General features: G+C 33.6%; 1 protein-coding gene across 1 annotated transcript in view; it reads left to right on the forward strand.

Moving 5' to 3' along the window:
• Positions 1–12,257, forward strand: part of LOC132752919 (uncharacterized) — a 77,129-nt gene that overhangs the window by 35,537 nt on the left and 29,335 nt on the right. Inside the window, 9 exon segments of the mRNA XM_060743327.1 lie at positions 2,640–2,785; positions 2,950–3,112; positions 4,928–4,998; positions 5,535–5,692; positions 6,008–7,210; positions 8,160–8,254; positions 8,973–9,506; positions 10,622–10,799; positions 11,077–11,261. Coding sequence (XP_060599310.1) covers positions 2,640–2,785; positions 2,950–3,112; positions 4,928–4,998; positions 5,535–5,692; positions 6,008–7,210; positions 8,160–8,254; positions 8,973–9,506; positions 10,622–10,799; positions 11,077–11,261 — 2,733 coding nt within the window.

Below are 12,257 nucleotides of genomic sequence, written 5' to 3' on the forward strand. Positions count from 1 at the left end.
CATCTCGGTTGAAAAACTAGGTCACACTGCCCAAATATGGAAAAACCTTGTTAACATTCTAGTGGTCATATTTTTGACTCAATTATCATCAAACTTGGTCAGGATGCTTGTCTAGGTAATTGCTTGGATAAGTTCGAACATGGGTCATCTCAAATAAAAAACTAGGTCACCGGAGCTAAAATTAGAAAAATATTGTAATCACTAGTGGCTACTGTTATGATCCAAATATCCTGGAAATTGGTCTAAAATTAGATTTGATGATTTCTAGGTCAAGTTCAAATATGGGTCACCTGGGTTCAAAAACTAGGTCACACCGCCCAAATATGTCAAAAAACCTTGTTATGAAACTTGGTCATAATACTTGTCTATGTTATTGTTCGGATGAGTTCGATTGGTGAGGTGAGCGAACTAGGGCCATCTTGGCTCTCTTGTTTTCAAATGGTATAAACTATCCTAGACATTTCTTTTTACAGTGGTTAGATTTATCATTTATATTTTATTTTAGAACGACAAATGCGATTTGTAATTTATTTTATGACTAATGAAAATTCTTCTTATATTCAATTCTTCCCACTAAATTGTACATGATATTTTAGTAATATCAGGCGGACTTCGTCCGAAAAAAGAAAGAGAAAAGAAACAACTTTTTAAATACATAATAAGTTTTATTATGTTTACAAGTATCAACAATAGTAATACCAGCAACAAAATATAAGTTATTTTTTAAGTTTGTTGACACCATTTAGTTAATTGGACATTTATCTTATTTCATTAATGGGCCTAATATATCGATTCATTTTTGTTGTTCATAGTATTACATAAATTATATATTACAACATGTAAATAATGTCTGTAGGAACTGTTATGCACAATTAAGACAAAATGGTCACATCATACCCTATCTTACTGTTAAAGCAACGAAATCTCTAGTAAATTCACTTGTTACCTCTTGGTTATACTACTGTAATGCACTGTTATATGGAGTCTCTAAGCAGTCTATGACCAAATTACAATATGTTCAAAATACAGCTGCTAGAATTGTGACCAAAACACTCAAATATGACCACATAACGACTATCTTACGTGAACTTCACTGGCTTCCGGAAGAATATCGGGTCAAATATAAATTTTGACGTATACATATAAATACCTTATAGATCAGTCACCAGCCTATATAAAAGGCATGATAGACGTGTACACTCCAGTCAGGATTATGAGGTCCTAGAAAAACTCAGTGACATTAGGTATGCCTTAATCTCGGACAGTACGATATGGTGACAGGTGCTTCAAGACAGCCGCATAGAAATTATGGAATGCGTAACCACCTGGCATTAGAGACTGCAATACCTTGCCAAATTTTAAGAGAGCTCTCAAAACACATTATTTCATAAAGTTCTATGGACGTTAGTTTCATAAGACAACATACATATACTACTTTGGCTACATTACCAGTGAAAATTGTGTCTTTCATTGTGTGTCTTAGGGTTTTACTTTATAATTGATTTCTTTTTTTTTTACTTTTGTTTGTTCCTTTTTTAACAATCTTATTTCGTTCAAATCCTTTATAGGATTTTTTTGTTAAATTGAGTCTTGATTTTAAACTTAATGTGTCTGTATTTCTTACCATCCTTTACTGGTTTTAGATAATCATTATTGTTTAATAGGTTTACTAAATTGATATTGTACCTTGTGTCATATATATAATTATATTTTATCAGATTTATGTAAAGCACCCTTGAACATTTATTATTTATGAAAAGAGTGCTATAGAAATGTGGTATATAATAATTATAGTAATAATAATAATATTTAATGATCAGTTTCTTTTCCTGAATAATAACATGAATTTCAAAGATAAATTAGCACCTTATTAACATATTTGCATACAATATGACCGACCAAAGAACATACACAGTAAACCCGTTTGCAAGTTGTCGAAGTTATATCTTATTGTACATTTCAATCGTGATCCATGTTTTCAGTTATATACATGCATCATCATAATCGCTATCAATGCTATCAACACTTTCTGCTGCTTCTTCAAAGTGTCCTTAATTCGAGGTATAAATAACTATTATTTTATTACACCCCTGGACATCTTCGAATCTCTACATCTGATTTGACCAAAACACGTTAAACAGCTTTAGTGGTACATATGTGAAAATGTTTTGCCAAGAGAGTCTTAAGCTTTCATATAAGTTAGTCAGAAACTGTAAAATCATATCCACTCTATGTAAAATAGCTGAAATGAGTACATCAGGAGCGCAAAGGAACTACTGTTTTATATTATTTTAGTCACTGAAATTCAAAATGTCTCGTAAAGCATAATGATATGTTTTTTCGTTTAATTGTCCTACTTAACATGATATAACCTGATATAACATGATATAATTTAATAATTGTCTCATATGGAACTGATAAACATTCGAAATTGACTGTTTTACAATTTTATGGCTATTAATAATAATACATAATATTTAGAAACTTGTACATGCAGTAAAATATCGAAATATATTATATTTTAAATGATACCATTCATTTTGCTCCATTTGTTTCATCACTATACATATTAGAAAACAAACGCATACATTATAATAATAATAATAATAATAATAATAATAATGTTTTGTGTTATTTAGCGACCAGTTTTAGCTCTATAAATACCAAGGCACAAATTCTTGAAATGTCAATACCAACCTTCGTGGCACAGCTTGGGGAATATATGTTATTAGATCGTAAAAGCGCAAGGGTGTTTGAAGATGTTAGAGATACAGTTGTGAATGAGGTATAGAAATAAATATTCTATAAAAAGTTTTGAATAGATAAAAACAGTTTTATTTTCCTTTCTTTTCTTTCAAATTTCATATCTTAATCGTTACAGTTTATTCTCTAAAGGCAGTTGATGCATTTCTTGCGTGTGAACTTGTGAAGGTTGCCTTTTCATTTCAGCTTATGAACGAATATGCAGACAAACCTGGCGAAATAGGGGAAGAGTTTAAAAATAAAATAGATTTCTGTGTTAGTGCAAATATTCCTGTACCACCGATTGACATAAAATTCTTCAAAGATATTCAGCTATTTTATCTGGTTGGACCTGTTCCTTTCTCGCTAGGTATATTTTTTGTTTATGTAACTATTTATTATTGTTATCCGTTGTATTTTCATAATTTCTTAAAACTAGTGTAACTATCCAGTATATCTTTATTCCGATTCCAAAGAAGTCAATTATATATAAAAATAGTGGAATCAATTTACTTAGTAAAGGAGCTTAGTGATGAGCTTTTGTGACGGCAGTGTGTCAATCATACGTCTTTAATCTTTGATCTTATTCCACATTTTTTAAACACCATCTCCTTCTAAACCACGGGTAAGATATTGACCAGTCCTCATTAAGATGATACTTATGTGGCCATCTACACATGTCTTGAAGATTCCAAGTTTGATGCATAAGTAGGTACCAAAACCTAAAATTGACAAAACAACGATATATCTAGATAACTTCAACCCACAAAATTAAATGTCAAAAGCTTCAATGTTGGAGATATAGCATAACCTTGAGGTCCACTTAGTCATATATATCATGAGATCGAAATTGGCCCCAGAGTAACTCATATATATATAAACTTACTAGGGATTATACGTTTGAATTTCCTTGCCCCATTTTTACAACGATTTAAGTATCATCATCAAGTACAGAACCGAATTCATAAATCTCCTTTGTCTACTGAAATAAATTTTGTATGTAATGGTACTTTTTATTTGTTTGTTTTGGGTTTTACGTCACATCGACACAGTATAGGTCATATCGCGACGTTCCAGCTTTACTGGTGGAGGAAGACCTCAGGTGCCCTTCCGTGCATTATTTCAGGCACGAAATGACACCTGAGTAGAACCACCGACGTTCCGTAAGCTAGCTGGATAGCTTCCTCACATGAAAGAATCCAAAGTCCTTGCCGGGATTCGAACCCACAGCGGTGAGAGGCAAGTGGTTTGAAGTCAACGACCCTAACCACTCGGCCACGTAATGGTACTTAAACTGGTCTTTACATGAAATCAGATTTTGAATTTTTAGAAATTTCCATAATAACTCCATGCACATACCACTTATTCCTTTTTCGGTCAATAACTTGAGAAAATTTTAGCGGTGGTTCATATTACTTGGTAGGGACAAAAGGCCAAGCCGTGAGCCGTCATAACTTATAAGCCGTAGGCTGATCGTAACTCATGCATAATGACTAACCAGAAGAAACTTTGTTTGAACATTTCCCATGGCTTGTAGGAGATCTCTTTTGACAGTAAGTTCATTAGGTCAAGGTCACAGTGACACAAAAAATACTCGTTTTATTTAGAACAAGAGTTTTCCCATTCATGCTATTATTACGCAATTGATATGTATATTACGCACTTATATTACATTGGACTTTACAAAATATGCATTAGTATGTAATTATACCATGGTGACGGCAAATGAAATAAGGGAATACCAATTTCGAAGTTTTGATGCGTTCTTTTGATATTCTAGACGTCCATTTAAGTAATTTAAGAATTTAAAATAGTTTTTGTTATCTCTTCAACGAACAAAGGCCAAAACTATATAACTAATAATAAGAAATTATCATGTGAATTGTGATTATTGCCAAGTGACAGACAAAATCTCCAAATATGAATGATTAAAATACACTAGTAAATACGGATGTCTACAAGTGCATTTTTGCTGGGAAAATTCGTTTATAGTTATTTCAAAGTGTGCGATAGAAAAATGAACCGTCTCTGTCAACGGTATACCATTTATGTATAGCACCTAAAACTCGGTGTCAATGGTGATTTAATTGCATAAATAGTTCTCACAGTCATAAGTGGTTTAACATATTTCAAGTACCATTTAAACAAAAATGAACTCATTTTTCATTTTTGATTACATTTACAGGATTTGGTGGTGGTGGAAGTGTCGGCTTGGGTGTTAAAGTTGGACTTTGTGTACTCAGTATGACAACACAGGTAAAACTATGACCAGATCTGAAGAAAAGCAATGATTAAAGTCGTGTTTGAAAAAAAACAATTATGTGCAAATTTTAATCTCCAAATTTAGCTTATTTAACAAAAATGAATTTAAAAGAAAGACTTACAGAAAAAACTTGAACTTGTTTTTATAACTTTGTTTCGGTATGAAACATTTTAATGTAATCATGAACACACAGTAGCATCGTATCTTGGATATAAGTATTAAAACAAAGTAAAAGATCAAAGCAACAAGAGAAAGCCAAAATTGACAAGTTGCGTATTATTTGATTTAAGGATATTGATTAAATATATGCCTGAAGTTATTTACCCGAATTGTAAAATGTTATGATAAAAACTTATTTTAAACATCTTTATTGTCTATTACGGGACTATAATGCTATAATTTTTGATTGCTATCTTATGTAATATTTCCTTTACGGTAAAGCATCCTGAAAACAATTCAAAACAAAATATTTAAACAAAGCAGCATAAATTAAACTCGTTTATAGTGACATTTCATTTTTTTTCATCAGTTAACTTTGACACCGTGGGTAGGTGGTAAAGTATGGGGCGATATTGCTGTTGACATATTCATTGCAAGGGGAGCAATACGTTTAATTGGATATTTAATGGAAACCAAATTCCCCATGACTACAGAACTTGTCTTCTCAAAGTATCCTATTGATGTCGGGTATGATTTCTTTTTTAACCATAAGTAAAAGGTATGCAATACCAATTCACTTTGGTAAACGTCTGCCGAAAAGTAGTTTTATTAGCAAGGCATTCGATGATTAAGTATCAAAACTTCAAAAAGAGACTTTGGAAATGAACACTTGATATTGTATGAATATGAAGAAAAAATAAAAAATGTTTTTCACATTTTTAAATACATTTAGGCCCGTAACTTGTACGTCTTAATAAAATTTGATCCTTTATCCGATGAAACGGTTAAATTGGTCTTGGTTTATTTTAAGTACCAGTATTCTTATTTGTGTGTTCATTACAGGGCAAGGATGGACATGGTGTTTACTCCTCTTCGTCTTCAGCTAAAAGCTGTTGTAGAGTTAAATCTTTTCTTTAAACGGGTAACCGTGTTTGAAGGTTTACTTTGGGAATATGCTGTACCATCAATCCGCAAAAATATTTTCAACAAGAAAAAACGAGACGACGACCCATCCCCTCCTGAAATTTTACCTAATACAATAAATGAAAGGAAAAAAAGATCAGGGACTAGAGGGTGTTTTGTACAACAAGTATTTGGAAGACCATTCTACGATCCAGCCTTTAGAATAGAAATGCACGCACAAGATGAAGTCAGTGAGGTAAAATTATTTTATGCGATTGGAACACATCGTGGTGGAACAAACGTCGTTGATTGGACTGATATGGGAGGTAACTCACTCATGGTACCGTCAAAACTTCCTGGAGGTATCCCTTTATACTGGTCAGTCAAGGCACAAAATAGTCAAGGCTTGTCTTTGATAAGTCAATGTTTCCTTATTACATATGATAGCACACTGCCGGACGGGAGAGTGGAACATCCTTATAAGTTTTCAAGTCATCCAAATAAAATCATTGCGTCAGTCGTAGCCTTTGACGACAGTCCATTGGTAGAAACTCACTACAAAGCTGTAGGCTTTAGTCCCGGACAATCCGGGTCTCAATTTGAGGATTGGCAGGAGCTCCGACTTGATCATTCTGCAACACGAAATGGAGTGATCGGTGCTTTAAAACATTTCACAATTCCTAGGGAGGGAAAGTTGGTGGCATGGATTCTAACGTCGCAGAATACCCCGGATGCAGAGACTTGTGCTAAGACATGCATAAGCTATGGATCGAACTGTGTGTCCTTTGACTATGAGTATCACTCGGAGACATGTGATTTACATGATGTTGTACAAGGTGCAAATGCTTACTTGCGCATAAGCGGCACATACAGTAACTTCGAAAGACTTGGCACTGGCTATAATACTCCGATAGAATACTCTGGCTTGCCGCTGACACATGGTTCAACATACTTTGTTAACACAAAAGTTAGGAACGTTCTAGGTTATGATGCTTATCTTGTAGGCGAAGGAACAATGGTAGATTTTACTCCACCTGAACCCGGCATTATTAAGAATGCACGCCAAGATATTTTACGAGCAGATAAATGTAACGCAGCTGTAACTCAGCAATGTATTGACGTCACTTGGGAAAACAATCATAGGTAAAATTTATTGAATTATGTTCTTTTAGGAAGAATGTATTGTTATGCCCCCACAAAGTTGGAGCATATAGCGTTGCACTTGTCCGTCCGTCTGTCCGTACGTCCGTCCTTCCGTACAAACCATAGCTACATTATGGGGTTTGGTCTATTGTTCTCATAACAATAGATGTCTTTGATGTCATTCATTCCGTTTCTCTTGTGGGGTTATTTTCTGCATTGTGGGGTTAAAAGAACAAAGGAAATAACAAAAGAAATCCCCATAATGTATCTCTGGTAAGAATGTCCGTCTGTCCGTACGTCCCGAAATCTTGTGAACGCAACTCCTCTTAAACCGGATGGCAGATTTTGCTTAAACTTCCAGGGATGAACAACCTTAATTTGTTGATGGTAGTAAAGGAAGGAATTTTTGCTGTGACCAAATTTTACAGAATTATGACCCTTTGTTGATTTTTTCACTATATACCATATAGAAATTTTGTGAACGCAACTCCTCTTAAACCGAATGGCAGATTTTGCTTAAATTTTCAGGGATGAACAACCTTAATGTGTAGATGGCAGTAAAGGAAGGAATTTTTGTTGTGACCAAATTTTACAGAATTATGACCCTTTGTTGATCTTTTCACTATATACCATATAGAAATTTTGTGAACGCAACTCCTCTTAAACCGGATGGCATATTTTGCTTAAACGTCCAGGGATGAACAACCTTAATGTGTAGATGGAAGTAAAGGAAGGAATTTTGGTTGCGACCAAATTTAACAGAATGTTGTCAGTGGGGGCATCTGTGTCCTTTGGACACAGTTCTAGTTTACTTTGCATTGCAAAACATAAATATGAATAATTTGATTTTAATTAGTAAGATATCGTCTCTAAGAATGAACTATGAAGTTTATATACGTTCACTAAGATATGGATTATTTATTGAATTCCTATAATTTCTATTTTCTAGAATAATTATAGATGGTAAAGGCTCTGGTACAGTTTTTAATGGACACAAGCCCTTGCTAGACGAACTTTACACTCTGAATAACAATTATGTGTCAGGTAAATTTAAAGTAGAAAACATTTGCGTGTCGATAATATGACTGCAAACTTTTGTTTTTATGTTGAATTCTGCAAACGCCGGTAACCTGCACTTACCAGTACAGTCAATAAACAGGCTCAATCAAACCTGCAACCTACATTTTGTCGAGTAGGGTTTTCTTAAGAGATTCTGTTTTTTATTGTGATAGAGGCAATACTTGTGGAAATAGATAAACAGCATTAATTTCAAGGCTAATAATTTGAAACATAAGTGCATCTTCATGGCCCTTTATATTTAATACGAAAATGAAAAAGTTGCTTTATTGGGGGTGTTTTGATGACAATGTTTTTAGGACACTTGTATTTTTGTGTAAATTTCTTATCATTTGCTAACTCCGTTTTCTTTTTAATATGTTTTTCTCAAAATGACCTAAAATGAAAAGCCTATAACGCTTTTAACATTACTCAGACCAAGAATCGTACCAATAAATTTTGATTCATAATATACACGTGTTTCTATATTTTCATTTTCTTATTTTATGGTTTTGTTTGAGAACACCTGTTGAGCTATGTAGGCTATTCAATTTTATGTTGTTGTTTTTAACTCTTGTCGTCATTTGCGTTCGCCTTATGTTACTGATACTTTGACCAAAGCGTAACACTGATATGTATAAGCAATGTGGCAGAGACTACAGTTTGGAATCAGAACGATTTAATTTGCATTCATATTTTTGTATAGCCAACTGGAAAGGTTTCCACGATGACGAAAGCGGTTTGCGGGGATTTACATGGGCCATCGGAAGAAATGTTTGCGGCACAGATCTTGTCCAATTTAATGACCCATATGTACATTTAACAAGCAAGAAATTTTGGACTGATTCTGGATTTCATAAAGGGATTCATCTTGATGACGGTCCATACTATATAACAGTTCAAGCTTTAAATGGTGCAGAACTAGGTGGATCACTTGTTACGACAGTTTGTCATTCTACTTCATTCACCGTTGATACAACACCTCCTGTTTTTAACGGTGTAACAGATATTATTTACGACGAGGATTTTGACCTTATTGCTATATACTATAACGCCACAGACGAGCTGTCTAAAATATCTGACGCTGAATTCGGTCTTGGTAAAACAAAGTATGACGTTCAGTTGAAGCCATACAGTCTCCATGCCTCAAAGGACAGGGATGATCCTTTCGTAGCCGTAAAGGAGCTTGGTTTACAAGAGGGAATACCAGCATGGATCCGTATTAGAGTAACAAATAATGGTATATTTTCACAAGGAAAATTATCAAAATATAATTTCACACATTTTAATGACGAGACTCCTTTTTATATATTTTCCCCATGTGGTACCTCAATTAAAGTTTTGCTGACAATTCTGACATTGTCAGGGCTGTTTAGAGTAAAGCAAAGGTGATATTGGTAAAAATCTTAAAGTTCAAAAGTAATAAAAAGATAAAAACTTACTTCAATTCATTTAAATAACCACTCGGCAAATATCGTCTCTAAACATTTTGAACATTTTTTTTTCACTTTTACAGTCTGAAAAATACACTTCCTTCCACATGCAAAATCCTGCTCTTGATGACATTTGGGCATATTTAAGTATCCTTCGAGAAATAACTGCCTATTGCAATATGAAAACTTGAAAAGAAATGACAGTCATCAGGCCGAAGAATAAGTAAACAACCCAGAGTTCGTTAGACAGCCTTTCAACAATTCCATGTTTTCCAAATTTCTAGCCTTTTTTTGAATGTTTACACATCTGTCAACAATTATTTATTGTCTGTAACAATCAATCCCAAATATATTTTTTCTGTCTTTTACTCACATATCCAAATCAAACAAAAAAATTTTCCCGTACACAACATTTAAAAATGGCGGCCGCTTACATTATCCAAAGCCTCGTCTAATATAAAATTCGCCGTAAGTAACGGAAATAAGGTCAGATGGTGTGACTTTTTCTTCTAATAGAATTGTTTTTATTATTAAAACAAGCGATCATTCATTTATTTGAATTAAATAAACGACTTATTTTTCAGCTCAAGACTTCTTGTATTTATGAGAAATTCGACTAAACACGAGGCTACCAATGAGAAAAACAGATTTTAATGTTAAATTAATATTGAGAAAATTTCATTTAAACTTCTTTTAACCATAAAGTAAAAAGAAAATTTGTTGTTGTGCAAGATTTTATTTTATTCACTCGTGAGAATACTGTTTTTAAAGCTCACCCTATAAGACAAATTTCATCTTTCGCATAAACAAACAAAGATCCTCTTTATCTTATGGTTTATTCTCTTGATAAAGTTATTCACAAATGACTGTTACTGTAATTCTATGTTAGATTTACACTGCCTGAAAATGCTTTTGATTTTAGTTGAACTATTCACGGCTGGACACGGAGATGAACCAATACTGATAGACAAGTCTCCGCCCATAGCTGGTAATGTTCTAGATGGAGACCGTCTCGGTAATGACAGAGCTTTTCAGGCAGACGATGATAAGATATGTGCTCAATGGATTGACTTTTTTTATCCAGAGTCAGGACTAGATAGGTGATTATATTCGTTTCAAATTATTCTAATATGTAATTTACCATACAGGGATATTCTTACATATTTTACGTATTTCAAACCCCAATATATATTTTCTTTTTATTTTAAGTTTAAATTAAGTAGTAAGTGACTCTTATTAATTGATATAAAATGTCCCACAGTAGGATTTAATCATTTTTTATTATGTGGTTATTTTTATTATTTTCTTTTGTTCTTTGTTGTTTTTTTTGTGTTGGTATAATCAAGTATGTTTATTTCTTTTCATTTAACAAAAAAGATTTCTATGGGGTGTTGGAACCAAACCTGGAGACGACAATATCGTAAAGTTCCATAATCTGACAAGATACGAGAAATCAGCTTGCACGACTGCCCGTTTAGCGCATAACAGGATGTATTACTCTACCGTGTTTGCTTACAATAATGCTTTAAATTCAAAGTCAGCAAATAGTTCATCTGGTGGAGGTACATGTACATGTAGTTATAAATTATTGATACAAATTTTATTTTCTTTGTTGTAAGTGTATGTTTTCGGTTATTCGGTTTCTTTCCAATTTAGTGTTCGGATGGTTGCAGTATTCCTCGCCTGAATTTTGTTTAATCCCCACTAGGATATATTGCCTGCTTTTTAATTTTGTCTTTTGGCAGCTTATCTGTGATATGCAAGCTTCATAACCCCTAATCCCCTTTCAAAATTTATTTTTAATTTGTTTTTCCCATTCTTTTGTGTCGCCTCTACATTGAAGTTGCGACATATAGGGATAACTTTTCCGTCGTCTGTCTGTCCGTCCGTTACAAAACTTGTCCGGACTACTCCTCATGAACTACTCATGCAATTTCATGCAAACTTTACAGGAATGATCAGTACCAAGTTTTATTGTGTATATCGTCGGCATGTTTTCGGTTAAATGATTTTTATCAGAGTAATGGCCCTTTAATGATTTTTTTTTATTTTTAAAGTTTGTCCGGACTACTTCTCTTATGCCACTGAAGCAATTTTACAGGATTGATCTGTACCTTAAGTATTTGCGCATATTACACAGGTTTAAGGTTGATTGTTTTTGGTGGAGTTATTGCCCTTGAATAAAAAGGTGTACTTTTGTGTGTTGCCAGCTACATAGAATCTTGTCCAGACTACTTCTTAGAAATTACTGGTGCAATTTCATTCATACTTTACAGAAATGATAAGTACCAAGTCTAGTTGTGCATATCATCGGCTTTTGAGGCTTTTGTTGGGTGGTTCCTGTATTCCTCAATTAAATACTGTTGAATCACCCTTAGGATATGTGGCCTGCTTTTTAAATTTGTCTTTTGACGTCATATCTGTGATATGCAGGCTTCATAACCTCAGATCCCCTTTTAAAATTACATTTTATTTAGTTCCGCACATTTTTTGCTCGTTTAGGGCACACACAGTTTTAGCTCACCTGTCACAAAAAGACATGGTGAGCTTTTGTGATC

This window comes from Ruditapes philippinarum, unplaced genomic scaffold, assembly GCF_026571515.1.
Source record: "Ruditapes philippinarum isolate M1 unplaced genomic scaffold, ASM2657151v2 ctg2151_1_1_1_1, whole genome shotgun sequence".
NCBI lineage: Eukaryota > Metazoa > Mollusca > Bivalvia > Venerida > Veneridae > Ruditapes > Ruditapes philippinarum.